At 43.1% G+C, this 21,817-nt stretch overlaps 1 protein-coding gene across 1 annotated transcript in view; it reads left to right on the top strand.

Moving 5' to 3' along the window:
* Deptor (DEP domain containing MTOR interacting protein) overlaps window positions 1-21,817 on the top strand; it is a 140,045-nt gene that overhangs the window by 24,102 nt on the left and 94,126 nt on the right. Inside the window, exons 2-3 of the mRNA XM_047563359.1 lie at window positions 14,716-14,894; window positions 16,208-16,331. Coding sequence (XP_047419315.1) covers window positions 14,716-14,894; window positions 16,208-16,331 — 303 coding nt within the window. The remainder of the gene's footprint in view (window positions 1-14,715; window positions 14,895-16,207; window positions 16,332-21,817) is intronic.

Raw genomic sequence — 21,817 nt, 5'->3', positions numbered from 1 at the left:
TCAAAGGCCCTGTAGAATCCTAATGATTTCCCAAGAGTACCCATTGAGCTTCCCTGCTTCACCTTTGCTAGCCTGATTAATAATAGTGTGACTTTTTAGCTGTTGCCAAGTGCCACTCCAGTTCAAAATGACAGCTGTCAGGAGAATGTGGCTAAGGGCTGATGAGATCTTTAGTTACCTAGCTATCTTTAGAAGATACTGTGTTTGGCTTAATGAGGACTATATTTCATAAGTAGCCACAGGTGTTTGGAGCCATGGTCGGCATTCTTTGGACTCCAAATAAGGTTTGGTAAGTTTTCAGAGTCTTTATATAATCATCATCAGATTTTGAATCCCTTCCCATCCACCATCACGAAGTTAGGAGTTATAGGGAAAACAGTATTGGGGGTGCTTATAAAATAATGGAGAACCCATGAAATACCTAAATATGAAAGAAGAAAAAAAACCACTACAGATAAAACCATTAATGTAACTAATAGTAACCATGCAGAGATATTCTTATTAGTGAGGTTGAATGGACTCTTCAAGAGGGAGTCTTGGTTGCTAGACCTGCCTGTAATCTTTGAAGGCTGAGACAGGAGGCCCTGAAAGTCAACCTGGGCAATTTAGCCAGCTCCTATCTCAAAAAACAAAAAGCTTAGTGGTCAAATGACCCTGGGTTCAATCCCCAGTACTGCAAAAACAAATCAAAAACTAGGCATGGTGGCACATACTTGTAATACCAGTGACTCGGGAGGCTGAGGCAAGTTTGAGGCCAGCCTCAGCAGATTAACAAGGCCCTAAGTAACTTAGTGAGACCCTGTCCCCAAAAATAAAAAGGGTTGAGGATGTGACTTAGTGGTTAAGCACCCCTGGGTTCAACCCTCAGTACCAAAAAAAAAAAAAAAAAAGCATTCATTTAGAGACAGGCAGAAATGAAGGTGAGACATTTGTCTAAGACCGTAAAAATAGAAGAGGAAAATAATGTGAAATAGATTTTTACCTATTTTGGAGACATTAAGTGGCACATACTACCTATACACAGAGAACAAGTTTCTTGTGGAACAAACAACTCCTGTTTCAGTTACATTGCCCTCGGACTACAGAAATCAGTCTGCCTTAAACAGTTCTTTTAAGCTATGCCTGGTATGCAGTTGGGAGTCAATAAATGTATGTTGGTTGAGAAATATTTTTTACAAGCTCCTTAACCAAAAGTCACCTTTCGTATAAATGCAGATGTCATTGATAACACTCTTGAAGACTCGGAATATTTTTAAACCCTGAGAAACCTCGTGTGTTATCATGATAGAAACATGCAGAACCCAAAGCCTGTGTCACTGGCAGCCTCAGCATCTGTCCTAGGAGCTGAAAATAGACGATGGTAACCCTACACGGTGTTTGCACAGCAGGGCTAGCACCAGATTCCCTTTAATACGCTCATCCTTGTTTGGAAGCCCAAAGGAAATGAAATTTGCTGTTCTATGTTTCCTGGCCCTGTGGTTTGTGGTTGATCTTTTCAGTACAAAATGTGCCCAAAACTCTCTGTTCTATTTTGATCCTGTGAGAATTTACCCTGGAGGCTCATCAGGGTGTCCGTAAAAACACAGAAGTTAAGAGTTGAAAGAGATTTTAGAGATAGATAGAGTCAGCTTCCTCATTTTCTAGATCAGGAAACTAATTGGGTCCTGATTGGGTAAGAGATCTCTGGGGTATCTAGATAAAAACTGCACACTCTGGTTCAGGTGTCCCACCTCCTCCCAGACAGGGCTCTACCTGGCTCCTTCTCTTCTGCCCACTCACGGACCATGGTCAGGGCAGCTTCCTGAGCCCAGCTTCTCCTGCATTCATCTCTGTTCATCTTTGCTCTCCAGTGGGACCAGCTCCTCCTGCCTTTTAAATCAAGAGCCTTCCTATTTTAAATTTCCCTGTCAAAATGGGAACAGGTGCAATACCTGCCATTGGTTATACCAGCTGATTAACTGATCACATTGTATAGGAGTGCTTACGTTCCTCAGCCAGAGAACTGTTTAATATCACACACCAACTTAAAATTAAAACTGTGTTAAAAATAAACAAAAAAATTTATGCCTTTTTATTGGAAGGGAAGGCCATGCCCCTGCTCAAAGAAGGAGCAAGCAGACAGGGAGATGCATTTAAAAAGAGGGGTCCTAAAATTCACAGCAGAAGGCTGGCCCTGGATTGAGTTCACTTGTCAGTGGACCGTGGGCCACGGGCTCTGATTCCCAGAGGAGGGCACTACGGTTCCTGGAAGCCAGCATACAGGGTGGGGCGGGTGTGTCCTTGACCACACCCAGCCTGGCTTGGATTTACTTGCTCAACCTCACCTTGCTTCCCTCCTCCCTGTCATCTTCCATTCTTCTTCTGCTTCTTTTCTTTTCTTTTTGGTACTGGGGATTGCACCCAGGGGTGCTCCATCAGAGCTGCACCCTCAGCCCTTTTCATTTTGAGACCGGGCCTTATGAAGGTGCCCAGGCTAGCCTTGAACTTGCCCTCCTCTAGGCTCAGCTTCTCGTTTGGCTCCCCTTATTCCTTTCTTCTGTTTACTCCTCAACACAGTGATATACAAAGTGTGGCTCCTAATCAGCCTCACAAGAACACTTCTTAGCAATGCGTATTCATGGGCCCACCCCAGACCTACCGAATTAGAAAAGTAGGCTGTGACCCTGGTGCCCCACACCCTGCCTTGCATGTTTTAATCAGCCCTTCAGGTGATTCTAATGCAGACTGTCCAAATCACCTGGCATGTATTTTTCAAAATTTCACAGGGGTGGTGGTGGTAGTGATGGCGGTGGGTGTATTGGACAATATTTTAGTTATTTGAGGATATTCGTACCTGATCTTTCTATCTATTTTCCTTTGTCTAAAATTGTCCCAGAGATACTGTTTTCTTGGGGAAGAGGTTTCCAGTTTCTAGCACTAAACGTTTGGTTGGGAGGCAGTGGGTTGCTCAAGAATGAGGGCAGTCTGGGTGTCACCAGAAATGACCTGGAAGGCTGCCACACACAAAGCAGAGCCAGGCCAGCTCTCTCCTCAGTGGGCCACTCCTGGATGAAGACTGGCTTAGCAGCCTCCTTTCTCTCGGTGCAACTGTGGAGCACACTGAACCGTTCTGCTATCAGTTAGGAGCTCATGGTTTAAGCTCCGGCTGGGAAACCTTGGGCAAGTCACCACACTTCTCCTAGTCTCAGTTTTCCCTTCTGTAAAAACCAATATGAAGGAAGGCGTGATCTGGATTGCCTGGCCATTCTTTCCCGTTAAAACTATTGAGTGCTTTTAGTACTCAGTTTGGTTTACAGGGAAGAGTGAGGTTGAGCCTCTGGTGTGGTGGCATAGGCCTCTAATCCCAGGGACCCTGGATGCTAAGACAGGATCATTGCTAGTTTGAGGCCAACCTAGGCAAGGCAGCAAGACCCCATCTCAAGGTAAAAAGGGTGGGGGATGTTGCTCAGTGGTAGAGTGTCCCCAGTTTTCATCCTCAGTACCTCCAAAAAAGAGAGAGGAGATGAGGTTGGTTCTAGCAAGTCTCACAGGACATGAAGGCCTCAACTTATTTCCAGGGAGTGCGCAAGGGCTTCCTCACCTTGAGCACCCTGGATTTAACCTGCCACTCCTTTGGCAGGGCTCTCTAATTTTTTAACTAAAGAGAACAGCCAGTCTCTTCAGTAATTGCTAGCCCTGGTGATTTCTCCCTGATTCATGACTACATTTGTTTTACAAAGTCACCAAAATGCATATTTAGGGGCTTCTTGATGCTTGTAGCAAAACAGGACAATTAAATGTATATTACATAATAACTGAAATGAGAGTGGATATTTACTGCAAGCTTCTTGTGTGCTAAGACCTCTACATAGTTTCTGTCATTTATTCCTCACAGTAATCCTATGAGACAGGCACTATGAGAAAGTCTAGTCACCAAGAAGAGACACTGAATGCTATGTCCAAAGATACAGAGGGAATAATGGATGGAAATTGTATTTGAATCCTGGCTCGCGGGCTCCCTAGCACTTCTTCTGTGTGGATAATGAACACAGCAGTGAGTGGGGAGGGCAGGAAGTTAATTTGCTAGTTAATGTAACTCAGTCCCTCAGACCTACCTGGAAGCTTTAGTTTTCTTCTCCCCCAGTTGCTGTCACCTGAGTAACACAACTATGGCTCACTGCCAGATCTTGGAACCAGGTGTGAAGGGAGGGATACAATGTATCCTGCTGTTTGGGAAACTCTGCTAAAGGGAAATATAGTCCACCCTGTGTTTGCAGAAGTCCGGGCAAGCATCTCTTCAGGACAGAGACAGACAATAGGGACAGGGGCCAAGAGTGGAGAACGCTGCCCTGTCCTTTACTAAGATAGCAGGGGCCGATGGACACTGTAACTAGTATTGGTCCTGTGAGTCATGCTGTGTCTTCAGTAAGTTCCCCGAACCATTCTGGGCTTGTTTCTTCACCCATGCGATGGCAATTAGGAGCCTAATGCTTCTGGGCGTGGTGTGTAGACAAATAATGGCCTGTTTGTAAAACAGAAATTCCTGGTACTTCTTGGAAAGGTGCTTCGTGAGCAGGAAGAGCACAATTCTCCTGACTCATCAGAGGACCAGATCAGACCTGGAGATAGAATGCGATCGATTTTGTTTCTTCAGAACGAGAGAGCTCTTGAGAAAGAGCTCACGTGGCAGAAGAACTAAGTGAAAGTCACAGGTCTAACCCACGATAAAGAAAGCTGACCTGAGAACTTCCCGTCCTGACCCTATATTTTCCTCTTATCTCAGGAATGAAATGAGAGATTAGAAAGGCCTCATGAGGCTTTACGCACACATTATTGAGATGTATATGTCTGACACCAACTCTCTGAATGGCCATTTCCTACCTCCTGGAGTGTCATGTTAATCATATGACATTGTCTCAGACCCAACGTGATGATTTCTTTTGTAGGCATTTCTGTGAGTTCAGCCTGTATATTGGTGGCATTGTCTGTGTGAAGTGTAAATTGCCTAAGTCCTCACTTTTTATTATGGCACTTGGACATACCTAAAATGTTTCTTCTTTTGAGCGTCGAATAAGTACTCCAAAAAGGTGCACTTAATTGCTGATGACCTGGCTAGCTTTCTGAACATACCAATCAGAAGATCTGGGTTCAAGTCCTGATCTCTTCTTCATTAAAATGTGACTTGATCAAGTCTCTACCTTTTGAGCTCCCTTCTTTATCTATGAAATGAGTGCCACATTGCCTTCCTGACTCCCAGGGATTTTGTGAGACTCAGCTCTCTGTTACTTTTGCTGCTGATACTCCTTCATCATGATTTAGAAGAGAGTATATGATACATGAGACTTGGAATAAAACTCCCTCCCCCGCGGGGTATATTTACCATTTCAATGCATTGCAATGACCTGATACACAGCTCCCGTGGGATTTTGCTTTGTATTGACTTCACCCGAGCCCTGAAAGGACTCAGTATAGAACTTTGACTCTGGCTTTGTTCTTGATTCACAGAACCATTGCTTACAACCCGCTAAAAAGGATTTGCTAGTAGAATGTTTGGCATGACCATCTCCTAAAATGGTGAACTGCAGCTGGGCACAATGGCAGACACCTGTAATCCCAGCAGCACGGGAGGTGGAGGCAGGAGGATCTCAAATCTGAGGCCTGCGTGGGCAATTTAGTGAGACCCTGTCTCCAAAAAACAATAAATAAATAAATTAAAAGGGCTGGAGCGGCTCAGTGGTAGAGCTCTCCCATGTTCAATCCCCAGTACTGCTAAGTAAATAAGCAAAGTGGTTACTGCCACTTTTGACTTGTTTTGAATGAGTGAGTGAGTATGTGTGTGGTCCCAGACCAGTTCCTTCTGATTCTCCAGAGTCAAGTGTGCTCTGTTTACAATTCTAGACTCTTTCCTTCCCATTCCTATTCCATGTTCTGTTGTTCTGGTCAGGCTGGGAGCATTCAAGCATTTTCTTGAAGCAATACTATGTGAAATGTGTGGTTATGATCCTATTTCATATAAAAATGTACTTATCCTACCATATGTGTGTGTGTATACAGAGCAGATTTCTGCAGAATTACGTAAGCAACTATTAATATCTGGTTCCTTTGGAAAGTGGAAGGCAAGGAAAACATCATCACATATCAAAGTAGATGCAATACTGTAAATAAGCCTACTTACCTGTCAGCTAGCTTCACCTATGATCAATTTATTACGAGTTTACTGGCTTCAATAATTGTCAATTCTTCTTAACCCAGGAAAAGAGACTTTTTTAATTTATTTTTATTTATTTATTTATTTATTTTTTCTTGTGGTACTGGGAATCAAACCCAGGGCCTTGTGCTTGCAAGGCAAGCACTCTACCAACTGAGCTATCTCCCCAGCCCCAAAAAGAGACTTTTAATTTTCATTTTATACGTGTTTGATTTTTTTCTACTATGAGCATTTCTTTTGATAATTTAAAAATTTTAATTATAAAATAAATCTCAAAGGCAACACAGTTGTGTTAAATTTCATTTGTTCCTATTTTCATGTGTCCTTTTAGGCTCAGAGCCTTTTAAGAGTAGGGACTTAGTGTGACTTTTTTGGGGTTCTCAGATCCCCCAGGACACTGACTAACTATGACAGAACATCTGGAAAGAACAGTAGCCAAAACACCTATTTTGGGGCCATTGCCCACATCACAAGGGCCCCCTGTTTGGTTTGCTGTGTTTTTAACTTAACATGTTTATTTTGGCTAAGATTTATGATGCTGTTTTTATTTGCTGAGGACTGTAACATTTCCTGTGAACTTAAGCCAGGCCAGGCTGTAGGTAAATTGCTTTTTAGAAGAGAAAGCGTGTGGGTCAGCACAGTGGGCTCATTTCGTAGATTTAGTCCTTTTTTTTTTTTTTTTTTTTTTTTTTTTTGGTGGTGCTGGGGATTGAACCCAGGGCCTTGTGCATGCGAGGTAAGCACTCTGCCAACTGAGCTATCTCCCCAGTCCTATGATGCTGTTTTTAAATGAGAATATGTAGTTTCAGTCTCCCCTTTGTTCTCTGGGTCCCATAGCCTCCTGCAGCTCTCTGCAAGCTAGTTTTTGAAAAACAGTTTCCACATTTCTTATCAGATGGACAGTGATTTTGTAGGTATTATTAACACCCTGCACTCAGTAATGTTTGTTCTCCTGGGGCCAAAAGAGGAAATTGTCTGATGCAATTTCAGCAGCTGGTTAGTTGGACAGGAATAGAACATTACAGAATCACCTTGAATCTAAAGCCTGTGAACCAACTGTCTGAGATGAATGGTGGGATGGTCGGGTTTTTTTTTTTTTCGTTCTTTCTTTTTTTTTTTTTTGGTACAGGGGATTAAACCCAGGGGTGCTTAACCACTGAGCCACATCCCCAGTTCTTTTTATATTTTATTTTGAGACAGGGTATTGCTAATTTGCTTAGGGTCTCACTAAGTTGCTGAGGCTGACCTCTAACTTGTGATCCTCCTGCCTCAGCCTCCTGAACCACTGAGATTACGGGTGTGCACCACCATGTCCAGCTCTTTTCTTTCTTTGATTTAAATTCCATAGCCAGTGGGATTGAAAATGCAGGTAAAATAGAGTTGTTTTTTCTCCTTAGTCTAGTGTGTTGAGTGTGGGTTGCTTTGGACTCCGTTAGTCCAAAGACTATTTGTTTATGCTTCTCATGGTGCTGAGAGCATAGTATGTCTAACTGATTTGCATATTGAGGATCGATCCCCTGTATTTGCTGTGCACTGGAATTGGAGCAATCAATAAGCAACTGTCCCTTAGTGTCCATGATCACATGTAATACAGTGGGATGAATGCTCTACTAGTGGCACTAGAATACCTTGCAGGAGAACAGAGGAAAGAAGACTGTTTTCTGGCATGGGAACATGTTCACAGAGCAGGTGCCCTTGGAAAGCTGACTCTTAAAGAGCAAGTAGAATTTTTCAAATTGCCGAAGGTGGGAGAGGGAGTGTTCTAAGCATAGCATTCTCTGTTGAGCAGAGACGGGAAGGGGGATTGGCATGCTCAAGGCATGAAGAGCGAAGTGTCCAGGAGGTGAGAAGAGGCAGGGAGCCTCAGAGGTGCCAGAGGGGAGAGCCTGGGTACTGAGTTCTGGATCTAGGGAGTCAAGGCACACTCAGCCATCTGAGGGGAAGGGCTGTGTCCTGGTTATTAAAAGGTGCACATGGCTTGGAAGAGAAACTGGACCCCTCTAAGGAACCAAGGCACTCCAGAGCCTGCCGCCCCTGGCCAACCCTTGTTGGCAGCTTCAGGGGCCTTCTCTCCCTTTCTTGGCTTCTCTGTGCTGTACACGGCCCCCGCCCCCCATTTTCTCATTCCTAATGGTCAGGTTTCCTTAACTTCTGATACTGTTTTATTTTAACCTTTGTTCTACAAATTCTGGGTATTCTGGGGCTGTGGAGGGTGCGTGTCAGAACACCAGGGAATTCTCTGGATTGGGCAGCAGGGCTGCCTCATCATCAGAGCACCCCACCTTGCTCTTGATTTGAGGTCTGGGGAAGATTTCACCTGAAGAAAATGTGCCGTGGCATGAAGAGAGTTTGAAAACTTCAATCTGGTTTAAATTTGGCAGAGGGACCTTTGGGCTTGGCGTAGCTATTACTGTAAGCTGGACTGGGGAGGACCGTCCCTGGGTCCTCTCGTTGTCCTGCCTGTGCATGTGTGCAGGGGACCACCAGGTCAGGGGCTCTTCCACTTAGACCCTGTCCCATGCAGACAAACAGGCATGGGTGTTGAACACTGGAGAGTGCTGTTCACTGAGGCTCTGCTCTGTAGAAATTTGTCTTTTTCAACAAGGCTTTGAAATTTGGCTACTCTCTTGCCACCTTTGAGATATCCATGTGTATTTTCAGGTTTTGAAAGTTGCGAAGTTCTTTTTTTTTTTTCTGGTGGTGGTGCTGGGGATTGAACCCAGGGCCTTGTGCATGCTAGCAAGCACTCTACCAACTGAGCTATATCCCCAGCCCGAAAGTTGTGAAAATTTGAAAGAAAGTTTAGTTCAAGGAAATGTTTTTCTTTTTACAACAAATGATAACAAGCAAAACTTTGGCAAGCACTCTATCACTGAGCTACATCCCTAGTCCTAGGAGCAAATCTTGGGAAATCAATTACTCTGAAAAGTAGAGACATAGTTTTAATTTAATTTAATTTTTGCAGTACTGGGGATAGAACCACACCCTTGCACATGCTAGGCAAAGGCTCTCTCATCCTGAGTCCTCTTTATGTTTTTATTTTGAGACAGGGTCTCTCTGAATTGCCCAGGCTGGCCTTGAACTCATGTTCCTTTGGCCTCAGTCTCCTGAGTAGCTGGGATTACTGGTGTGCACCACCATACCCAGTTTGAAAAATGCAAATTTCAATGTTCATGTTTTAGAATTCTGTGTTTGTGACTGCAAAAGAAAAAAGATGGTAGCACAGTTATTGTGCACTTTTGACTCCTGGTAACTTGTCTAAAAATATCAATGTCCATATAGCCAATATCCTGGACCTAAAATTCTTTCTCCTTCCTCTTATTTCTACTGAGTTTTCTTAAACATGGAAATGTACTAGGACCTGGTGGGGCAGAAAGGAGTGTGCCACCCCTGTCCCACCGAGCAGGGTGGGAGTCAGTAGACATGGAGAATGCTCCAGAATGGCACCAAGCTCAGGGGTCATGAAAGGATAGTAACTGAAAGGCTCTGTTCTGTAGTATTTAAAGATAAACACTACCTAATAATTTTTTAATTTGGAAACTTTACAGGAGCTAAAACTCCTCTCTTGGCTCATAACTTATTCCTCCTCCACCAAATTATATGGAAGCTTGTTCCACATTTCAATTTCTAAGTAAATTGGTCCTCATTATTCTTGGATTCCTGACAGACATCATGTCTAAGAATTAATGTTTTGCATTCTGCCACTCTGTGCATGTTAAACAAATTACTCAGTGTCATTGTCACTGAATTAATTAGAAGGATTCGTGTGATGACTTCAGCATACTTATGTGAGCTATTTTTGTTTTCAGTAGGGCTCATATTTTACTAATAATTACAACTCTACACGGGTACCATTTGTGGTTTTAGTGTTACCTCCCTTGGGGAGTTGTCATGAGAGTTAACGCCCATAAAGCAGTCAACTGTGCCTAGCACGTAGTCAGGTATCAGTATCTCTGTCCCAACGAGAACTTCAGTGCTTGGAAGTTGATTGCCACAGAACTATTGACAGTCCAAGTCTTTGGATTTCTAGTCTTGTTTTGCTGACTGTTCCCTGAAATGGCACTTGGGGGCTAAACCTGTGCACTCAGGAAAGAACAAAGAGCTATGTGGAATGGTTCTCCCAGGGGTCTTCCTAATCTGTACTTTCAGAAACATCACCCCTTAACTAAAACATGGCCTATTGCAAAGAAGAACTGAGCCTCATCAGCTTGCCAAGAAATACTTGGGATGTCTCTTTTCTTTTTCTTGAAATACCCAAACTTTCCATAGATCTAACTTGAAGGTGACCACTAGAGTTGGTTGCCGAAACCTAAGTATACTGAGCAAATATTAGGAATTAATTTCATAGTTTTAAAAAGCTTTTAATTTTTTGGTTTCCCCCCTTCTTTTACTAAAGTCTTTTTTTCAGTCAGAATTTCATTTTTTAGCTATGTAATTTGTTTGCCCTTGATATTCACAATTCATTTGACAGTGATGACTTTGCTTCAGTTTTTCCCCTAAATTCTGTCTCTCTCTTTTCATATTAATTTTATCTTTGAGTTCTCATTTTACTGAACTCATGTTCTTTTCAGTTTTTTTTTTAAATCCTAATAGGGTCATTGCTTTTTGTTTCCTGAACTGTTTTTTTTTTTTTTTCAGACTAGATTTTTCTTTTAATCTATTACATGATCTCTTCCTTTTTGCTCTTTGTGAGTTGTTATTTTGCATAGCTCTTGTTTTTCATCAGGTTTATGTTTAACACAAGCAGTTCTGTCCTTACTTTGGATAGGTCCATTTTTTAAAATCTCTGCTCTAACATAAGACAAATGACACCTCCTTTGACCCCTGCGGAGGTTATCTCAGAATGACAGAATGTCTTTTTCCCTCTGAGCTTCTCCCCATCCAGTGGAGACTGAACCCAGGATACTCTACCACTGAGATATACCCTAGACTTTTTCATTTTTATTTGAGGCAGGGCCTCCATAACTTGCCAAATTTGGCCTTGAACTTGTGATCCTCCTGCCTTAGGCTCCTGAGTCTCTGGGATTACAGACAGGTGCCCAACCTAAGCAATTTTATTTTTCTTTTCTTTCTTCCTTCCTTCCTTCCTTCCTTCCTTCCTTCCTTTCTTTCTTTCTTTCTTTCTTTCTTTCTTTCTTTCTTTCTTTCTTTCTTTCTTTCTCTTTGTGTGAGTGTGTGTGTGTGCGTGTGTGTGTGTTGCTGGGGATTGAACTCTGGACCTCATAGGTGCTAGGCAAGCACTCTACCATTGAGCTATATCGCCAGTTCCTTTGAGCTAATTTTTGATAGCTAGCTATTTGTTTCATTTTTTCATAGCTTAAGGTTCCAGGACAATGGGAAAGGGAAAATCTCACTTCTTTGACGTCCATTTACTGTCCTAGGATTCGTTTTACATAGTCAAAGGTGAACCCCACTACCATGGAGGGGTATTTGGGTTCCTCAACTTATTATTGAGCCTTAGGAGTCTGCACTGTCAGAAAGAAGGTGTAATTCTTTATTTCTTTCACTGCTCCTGTCTTTTCCCTGCAGCCTTTTCTACCAACCCTGAATCAGAAGACAGAAAACTCAGATTTTCTTGCTTTTGATTTTGTTTTCTTCTAAGTTGAGGTTAATTAAGAAAGATCCTGGAGGTTTCTTTGACTTAGCAGCAGGACTTCTGGGTAGTGAAAGCCCACTTGCCTTACTTGGTCACTCCAGGAACTTCTGTTTATTTCCTAAGCTGATGTCTTTAAAGATTTATGGAGTTAGAACCTGGTGTGGTGGCACATGCCTGTAATTTCATCCATTTGGGATGCTGAGACAGGAAGACTGCAAGTTCCAGGCCAGCCTTGGTAGTTTAGTGTAGATTCTGTTTCAAAAAGGGCAAGGGATGTAGATCAGTGCTAGAACATCCCTAGGTTCAATCTCTAGTACCCAGGAGGGAAACGAATTAAGCCAGATAATTTATAAAGTAAAGCATGGCAAAATTTTGGCTAATAGTGGCCAAAGAAGGAAAACAGTGAATCTAATTGCATATTTTTTCCCCAGTACTGGGGATTGAACTCAGAGGTGTTCTACCACTGAGCTACATCCCTAGCTCTATTTTTCGTTTTGAGACAGGGTCTCTCTAAGTTGAAGAGGCTGACCTCCTGCCTCAGCCTCCAGAGTCACTGGGATTACAGGCCCATATCATGACACCCAGCTATTTGTCTCAGTCAGATTCTGTGGTTTAGTTTCACACCACCTGCTTTATAATTTATAATCTTTGCAGTTTGCGTTTCCGACCCTGTTCTTAGCATTTGAAGCCTGTGGTCTGGCCTCAAGCACAGGGGCCAAAGTATTTTCTGGAAGAATCAGATAAACCTGATGAGTCAGGTACTGAACATAACATTTCACAAGTAGCTTCCCTAGAGGAGGAAGCCCTGAAGACAGAGTGCCCCCTACCATCTCGTTATACCAGCTTCCATGTTTAACAAGACACGTTCCTCGTAAGCTTACCAGATAACATGCAGGGTGCTCAGTAGAATTTGAATTGAAGATCCAATGAATAATAGTTTTTTATTATTATAAGTAGGTCCCATGTAACATTTGGGATATGTCTGTATGAAAAAATTGTTGTGTCTCTGAAATTAAAATTTAACTGGGTTTCCTGAGTTTTTCCTGATTAAATTTGGCAATGTTATTCTACCACCACAATCTTATAATAGATTTTCTGGACCTACTAGATTCCTCTTCTTTTATGTTTACCTAATATTACTGACATCTTCATCTCTTTTATTAGATTTTTTTTGCTATGTTCTTTATTTAGCCAGTCTTACTAATATATCTTGACTCCTAGGTTTTAGCTGATAGAAATTTATAAATGGTAGAACATTGTGCAGTAATTAAGCACAAGTGACATTTACCCTAAGTTTTTTAGCACTTAGCCAAGGATCAGTAATAAAAGGACACAAAACAGCCTTTTAGTGACCAGAATAGATGTCATACATTCCATGCATGAAGTGCTTGTTTTCTTTATTCATAGATGTTCATATTAAGCTTTTGCTCAAAATCTTTGAGTTCTACATAAATATTTTTATACCAGCTAGCTTAGTGGGCCATGGTAGAAGAGAAGCAGCAGATTAAGGGAACTATTGGTGTTCAGGAACAAGGACAGTGAGTGCATGGCAGCAGAACAAAGGGAGGAGACAGGAGAATGAAAGACCTTGTGCCTGACTCTAGAAAGTTCTGGGACTGCAGGGTGTAGACCAGACCGAAGGCACCAGTTTGGCAACTTCTAGTGCCACCGAGCCATCAAATCATTCAACTGGAGGCTGTTTTAGGATGCTTTTGGTATTAGACACCTAATTAAACTTCCTTAAGCATAAAGGAATGTATTAGTTCATGAACTTAAATCCAGGTTAGGTGGTGTCTAGCTTTTGCATTGCTGTGGAATACCTGACAAGAATGACTTAGAGGTGGAAAAGTATATTTGGGGCTCAGGGTTTCACAGGTCTCAGTCCATGGACCTTGGACTCCACTGTGCTAGGCTGAAGGTAAGGCAGAACATCATGGCGGAAGGGCCTAGCAGAGAAAGCAGCTCAGCTCATGACAACTGGGAGGTGAAGAAAAAGAAGAGAAGGGGCCCAGGGAAGAGGTACCCTTCCAGGGCACACCCCCAGTGACCTGCCTTCTCCAGTCACACCCCACCTGCCTACAGTTATCATCCGGTCAGTCCATTCAAACTAGGATGGATGTATTAGTTTACAGTTCTCATAAAACAATCATTTTACCTCTCAATGTTCCTGTACTAACAGTAGCTTTTGGGGAATACCTCATATCCTAACCACAACAGTGACTTCATGAACTTTCACATTCAGTGTTCAAATTCTTTGAAGCATTTCCCTCCCCTCCCTGCTTTTTTGGGTGCCAGGGATTGAACCCAGGAGAGCTTTACCACTGAGCCACATCACAAGCCCTTTTTATTTTTTAAATTTTGAGACAATTTCTCACTAAGTTATCCAAATTGGTCTCAAACTTGTGAGCCTCCTTGCTTCAGCCTCCCATGACTCTACTATCCCAAAGTTCCTAACAGGCAGGTGGTATTCACTCATGAGTGTTTGTTAGGTGAATGAAGGAAGGTATGCAGATATAGTGGACCCTGAGTAATTTGTGATGGAGAGAAAGTACCTTGTTTCAGTAGGTTTCTAAAGTTTTTGTTGGTTGGTTCAACCAATAACCCCACTGGCAGACAGAGAAAGAGAAAGTCAGTAAGATAAGTATAGAAGATAAAAGAGCTTTTCTTGCTCTCCTGAATGGCCAGAGAGTTGTAGGTTGTCCCTGTGGCTTTTCCTCTCACATTTACCTGTATCATCTCTAGATCTGAGGGTGGAATCACCTCCTGGAGCCTTTGGACTCTGACGGCATGAAAACCATCAACTGACATGAAGATCTTTTAGTGCCACTCGGATGCATTGAGAGCTTCATTTCATTTACTTCTCTCTGGGATTGTTTTAGTTATTCGTGTGGTCTTCAAAATTCCTAAAGTCATTGTTCATTGTTCTTTCTAGACTCAGGCTGCATGAAGAAAAGGTCATTAAAGATAGACGACATCATCTCAAAACCTACCCAAACTGTTTTGTTGCAAAAGAATTGATTGACTGGCTGATTGAACACAAAGAGGCCTCCGATAGAGAGACGGCAATTAAGCTCATGCAGAAATTAGCAGACCGGGGCATTATTCATCACGGTGAGTGAGGTGGCCACAGTCAAGGTGACTTGCGAGGACACAAAGGCCTAAAACTTTTCATGATACACTCTATTTATGTATGATCTATCAAAATGTATAAATGCATTCTACTGTCATGTACAACTAATTAGAACAAATAAAATTTAAAAAATTAAAAAAAAAAAAAAAAAAAGAAATACATGTTACTTTAAGTTGCCTCTTGTGTTCCTCTTCCCAATTGCATTCCTGTCCTCCCACCAAGAGGTTTTGGCTTATTTCCACGCACTTTTTTATACTCTTCCTTTCTGTGTATACATCTCTAAATAGCGTGTCACGCTGTCTTAAGCATTTTGAGCCATTATAAGGACGCATGTTAATTCTTTTGCGACTTGATCTGTGCGCTGTGAGATGCGCCCATATTGATCATGTATCCGTTTGTTCATTTTGCTGCCATTGTTCACTTATCCATTCTCCTGCTGATGGAGATCCAGGTTGTTCACAAGTTTTTGCCATTTCTCTCAGTGGTTCAGTCAACACTCAGGAACACATCTTGAAATCTCTCCGCTGGCTTGGACCTTTGCTTGTGCTGCTCTTCTCCAGGCTGGGATGCCATGTGTCCTCATTTTTGCCCAGTTTCTACTCATTCTTCAGGTTTCCATGTACAGACTCTTCAAGGAAGCCTCTATTCCCCAAAGCTGGGTTCCTGGGCTCCTGGGCACTGGTCTCCCTTTACCTCTTTTTCATTTGGTTATTTTTTTTCCCCAGTGCTGAGGATTGAACACAGGGTTGCTTTACCATTGAGCTTCGTCCCCAGCTCTTTCTGTTTTTTGAGACAGGGTCTCACTAAGTTGCCCAGGCTGAATTTGAATGTGTTGAGGCTGGCTTCAAACCTGTGATCCTCCTGCCTCAGCCTCCCTCTGGGAGTATAGGCATGCACAACTGTGCCCGACTCTCCTTACTTTTTCATGACCCTGTCACACGTTTTTTTAGCTCCATGCTGACATTTCTCTCTCTCTCACTAGATTGTTCAATCTTTGAGGCTAAGGTCTGCCTCAATACCATCTTAAGAAGAGTTTGTGGAATAAATGATGAATTTTGCGAAACCTCTTAGTAGATCATAATAATGGTGATGATGATAGCTAGTCAAACTGAGCACTTACGGGTACCAGGTATGGTGCGCAATGCTTTGCACGTATTTACCCAGACAGTAGCCATTTGTGTGCTTGCAGAGTTAGAAATGACAGGATTCTTACTTAGCATCTGACATCACCTGAGTGATTAAATAAAGAGTGATTCGTTTTCCTCATTGCCTGTCCGTGTGTGCTCTGTTGCAGTGTGTGACGAGCATAAGGAGTTCAAAGACGTCAAACTCTTCTACCGCTTTAGAAAGGACGACGGCACCTTCCCGCTGGACAACGAAGTGAAGGCGTTCATGCGAGGACAGCGGCTGTATGAGAAGTATGTGCGGGGGGGACCCCGAGCCGTCACCCTGACTCGTAGAGAGAAGCAGGGCGGTCTCCGTCTTTCCTGGTGTTGACTGCAGCCGGCTTCTCCACGGGGGCGGGTTACATAACTGTTCCTTTTCAGAGGAGAAAAACACTATCACCCATTTGCTTTTCTCTGCCAGAAATTAAGTTGATTTCATAAGATTCTTAATAAAGAATGAAGTCATCTTTTCTATATTTAAATCGATTTAGCAAAACTCCAGAAGTGGAAACAAAAGGATGGGGCTTGATGCTCGCCCCGGGGTGTGGCCCGCGCCCTCTCCATGTGTGAGGAGAGTGCTGCTGTGGCACCTGGAGGCTCCGGCTTGGAGTCTGCTAGAAAAGCAGAGGCAAGGGCAGGGGACCCGCCGTGTTCATCCGGAGATAAGTAGTGAGCAAACTTCAAGTAGCATGATGTCTACAGGAGTCATCTTTGTGCCCTTTGTTTTTGGTACTAAGGATTGAACTCAGGCGGGTTCAACCACTGAGTCACATGTCCTGCCCTTTTTTATGTTTTATTTAGAGACAGGATCTCACTGAGTTGCTTTAGGCTTCACTAGATTGCTGAAGCTGGCTTTAAACTCATTATCCTCCTGCCTCAGCCTCCTGGAGTCACTGAGGTTACAAGCAAGTGCCACCATGCCCATCTCTCTGCTCTTCTGAAGACTATTCTGCTGGTGGGTCTTGAATCCGTCAGGAGGTCTCTGAGCTGACCTGCTACTCTATGACTTCATCCTCATCCTACCTTCCTTGGTTTTTTTCCCCCAGGATAACCATTAGAGAAAGGAGTGCAGAGGACTTAGCTCAGGGGTAGAGGGTATGTCTAGCATGCGCAAAGCCCAGGTTCAGTCCCCACTACCACCAAAAAGAAAATGTGCAGAAACCAGAAGCCAAGCCACTTCCTCCTTAGCCCTGGCTGCCTTGAAAGGCTTTAGGGAGTTGAAAAATAAATATTTGTTACAAGAAAGAGCCTTCCTTCCCCTGGTTGGGAGTAGGTGCAGGAATAGGGTCTGAGTGGTCAGGTTAAGTAAAGCCATGGTGAGTGTAAATTGTGGTCCTGTCCCTTTGCCTTTGTGAACCTCTGTGTCTTGGCTTGTGACATGGAAAAGTGGAAGGACCTGCCTCTGTTGGAATACTTGAGCTTCTGCATTAGATATTTAGATACCATGATGGTCCCTTCAAGCTGTCTTTCTGTGTTGCCAAAGCCATGCATGTCCTTTCCATAAAGGAGGCCAATCATGTCTAGCTGCAGCTTATTCTTTGAATCTGGATATCCACACTTTGGGACAAGTATTAGCAGCAATTAAAAATGTCTGGCTGAGGTGTTAGAGGTGTATATCCGTGGTATAGTGCTTTCCCAGCATGCATGAGGCCCTGGGTTTAATACCCAACACTGTAAGAAAAAAAATGTGAAAATGTCTGGTGTCAACTTTTATTGAAAACAGGAAGAGTATGATGGCAAGATAATAATAGGAAGAGTTAAAGTTGATACCTTCTAGAAAAGAGATTCCAGCTTCACCTTCTGTTCCTTCTCTTCTCTCATCCTATCTATGCATATTCACGTGCATGTCTCTGGACCATCCAAATATTCTCTCTGCCTTCGGGAAATAAATTAATTCATTGATTATTTAGCAAATCTATGTTGAGCCTTTACCCCATGTCAAGCACTGGAAATGTGCCCTGAGCTGCGCTTGGTGGCCACATGACAACTCGGGAGGCTGAGGCAGAAGGATTGCAAGTTGGAGGCCAGCCTCAGCAAATTAGCAAGACCCTGTCTCAAAATAAGAAAATAAAAAGAACCAGGGATGTAACTCAAAGGTAGTGCACCCTGAGTTCAACCCCCAGTACCCTCCCTCCCATCCCCTGCTACACACAGAATATAATGAAGCATAGTACTAGTGATTGTCACTGCTATAAAGAAAAGTAGACTTACTGAAGGTGGTGAGGTGTTTTAGACAGGAGGTCAAGGAAGATGTCCCTGAGGAGATGACATTTGAATAGCGTGAGTTTTGTAGATGGCTGGTGAAAGAGTAACCTAGGCAGGGGAAGAGCAAGGGTACATACAGGTTGTGAGCTGCGGACGCGTTTGGCATATTCAAGGATAGTAAGGAGGCCTCGGGTTCTGAGGTTAGGAAGTGAGAAGGAATAGTAGTTCAGCCAGGGCCTGATACATAAGAGCCCAAGGCCATGGTGATAATTAGCAATTTCACTTTAGGTGAGTAAGGTGGGAAGCTCTTGGAGAACTGGGAGAAGTGGCAACCTGATATGCTCTTGGCTGCTCTGAGCCTAGAAGGCTCTGCGTGCCATTTTCACCATTTCCCTGGTTCATTCTGCCTCTCTGGGCTTCCATTTAAACGTGACCCTCACTAGGACTCCTTCTGTTCCCCTGGGACTGAGTTCGGTGCCTCTCCTGCGTCTTTGCCCCATCGTAGAACTCTGTTAACATTTCCCTTGCATGTTCACTGCCTCAGTCCCAGAATCTTGAGGACAGGCACGGCCTGACCATCCTTCATATCTCCCAAGGCCAGTTGGTCCCAGGGGGCATGTGTTTGGCGGGAAGTGTGCATGAACTTGTGGACAGATTCAATAATATTGCTGTACTTTTTCTGTGTGCAGTTGACTTTCTAGCCATTAATATTCAATGTCACAGTATCTAAGGAAATTTATTTCTTCAAATTGCTTGTGAAATTAGAACTAGGAAAAAGTAATTTAATAGGTGCTTAATTGTGGTTGACCTAGCTGCCTCCCAGCAAACCTGGGCCCCTTGTTCTGGTGGCTGGAACATACCTGGAACAAACTTTGGGACTTTTGGGACTGACAGTTCCATTTACATATTCAATCCGTTATTTTTGGCATTCATTATATTTTATGCACTTTCCTTGTTTTCTAAGCTTTCTATGAATTTGATAAGTTTTAGATACTTTTTAAAAACAACATTAAAAGTAGGAGGTGGAGATGTAGCTTGGTGGTAGAATACTTGCCTACCATTCATGAGACCCTGGGATCAGTCCCCAACTCCAAAACAAACAAACAAACCAGAGATAGAGAGAAAAGGAAAAAAATAAAACATGTGAATAATTGTTTTGTTCATGGCTCATCTTTCCAGTTGTTTTAATTGTTTAGTATTGAAGTTTTGTTGCTACATTCTTTACAGCAGAATGCTTATCCAGGATATCTCTTATATTTGTAAGTGAAGGCCTTGCAAGATCTGTGTCCCTTCTGCCGTTTTCCTTCTGAGATCATAACAACAGATATTTGTTGATTGCTGACTATGTATCAGACATCCTGACTAATCCACTTTATTTATTAATTGTCCTAACAATACTGAGTTAGATGCTGTTATTGTCTCTGTTTTATGAGAAAAAACAGAGATCATCTCACCAGTAAATTCAAACCCAGGAGCCCGGACCCTAACCTCCTTGCCACTAGGCTATTAATAAATCCTTTATATTTCCATAGTAGAGATTAAACAAATGAGATCAACATTTACTTCCACATATAGCTTCCCATAAAAGGTAACAGAGGATTTGTAAGGTGTCAAGGTGGAAAACTTTCTCTCCCACTGTACTGAAGATAGACCAGGATGTGAAGGTTGATGTTAGAAAGTGAGAGCCGACTCTTTCTCCTTCAGGCTGGGTCTACAGAGCATCCTGTAGACCTGATAAAAGCAACAGTGCCTTTTATTTGCAAACTACATTCCTTGAAGCACTCCCATTAGATTACTTGATCTGAATTTCCTTACAAAAATGGAGGCACGACTTTTTCATCTTGCTTTCAGAAGGAGCATCAGAGACCCAAGGCAGCGAGGTCAATAGACTTGATGGTGACACAGCCCAAGAGGATGGAGGGGGCCTGCACCTGGGGTGCAGGTGCAGTGCTGCTCTTGTCTGCCCCCTTCCCACCAACTCCAAGGGACCAGCCGGATTGCCCTTATTTCCTCTCGGCTCTTCTCTTGCTCTTCTGTTATTAATAGGACTTTGAAACTCGGTGGTTTCTGGCTGAGGTTTTACTGAGCTATACTGGTTTTAAGATGCCCTGGTTTTCTACTCTGTGGAGGTGTCTGCTATTTTATTGAACAGAAACTCTATTTTGAAACTAAAATTTCAATCACTGCTGGCTCTCAGTGTTGATGTCTCTCCAGTTATCTTACATCAGGAATCCTGGAATGAACAAAGCTTCCCACTGTGATAAGAGTTATAGGGGAGATGGGGACATGAAGCCTTCTGCATAATAAGCAACAGTGGAGGTGGGCTTTGGAGTCATAAAGCCCTGGTCTCCAATCCCAGACTCACATTTGCTCTGTGACCTTGCTCAGGTTGCTAAATCTCTCTGATGTGCAGTCTTCAATGACCATACAGCCAGGTTCCACAAGGGACGGTTACATGATATTTGTAAAGTATGTGGCATGAAACAAGAGCCCAAGAAGCATTAACTGCTCTATTAGAGTAGCAAATAACAGTATAAGTAAATGATGCCTGTTATTCTTGGTTTATCATATCATTTTAAGATACAGCCTAGTGCCATGGTTAAGAGCCCAGGGGCCAGGCTGCCTTGTTGTGGATCCTGGCTTTGTGCCTTGGAGCAAGTGGCTCCACCTTCTTGGGTCTCCATTTGCCTGTCTAGTGAATGGAGGTACTGGTTGTCCTGACTTCTTAGTCTTAGGGGAGTAGACCATGTGGATAAGCACACAGCAGGGCTGTGTGCATGCCGCCGTCATCTGCTGCCAGCTTGGGAACAGGACAGGGTGTGTGCACCGGGTCGATGCCCTAACTTGGTCATTTTGAGGAATTCATCTAGATACGTGCAGGGCAGAGTGCCCTTTCCTGAACACACACCACCTGTGTACCCTATGCCCCGTGGGTGGCCGAGCGTGCGGGGAGTGAAGCCTGGCACAGCCTCTCTCCAGGGGGACCTTGCCCATCCCGCTGCATTTTACATGGACGCGCAAACCTGAGACACTCAGCACACAAACACAAGGCAGAACACTCCCCAGCAGTACAATTGTCAGTTTTCAAAGGAAATTTTTGGAAACAGGATAAATATCCATAACTTAAAAAGAGCAACACTGAATCTGGTACGCTGCCTTCAGAAGCTGGAAAGTATGGTGCAGCCTCTAAACTGCAGACCTAGTCTTTCAGCAGTTGGCAAAATGGATCTCTTTAAGAGAAACATTGAGCTCTAGGATATCAAATGCTGATCTGGGATGCTTGCCTAGCATGCATGAGGTCTGAGTTTTAATCCCCAGCACCACAAGAAAAAAAAGTGATACTAAAAAAGAGTATCAAATGCTCTGTATACTGGTGAAGAGAATTAGCTGTAAAAGAGAATATGACTTTGAGATACAATTTGCACTTTCCTTACCAAGTCTGGTAGTTGAAATGCACATTTTCAGCTAATCGTGATTTCATCTTTAGAGGAGACATCTCAATTCTTACTTAACCTCAGTTTTGATATGGAGTT

The sequence above is a fragment of the Sciurus carolinensis genome, chromosome 1 (assembly GCF_902686445.1).
Source record: "Sciurus carolinensis chromosome 1, mSciCar1.2, whole genome shotgun sequence".
NCBI classification, from domain to species: Eukaryota; Metazoa; Chordata; class Mammalia; order Rodentia; family Sciuridae; genus Sciurus; species Sciurus carolinensis.
This window is presented reverse-complemented; position numbering and strand designations above follow the sequence as displayed.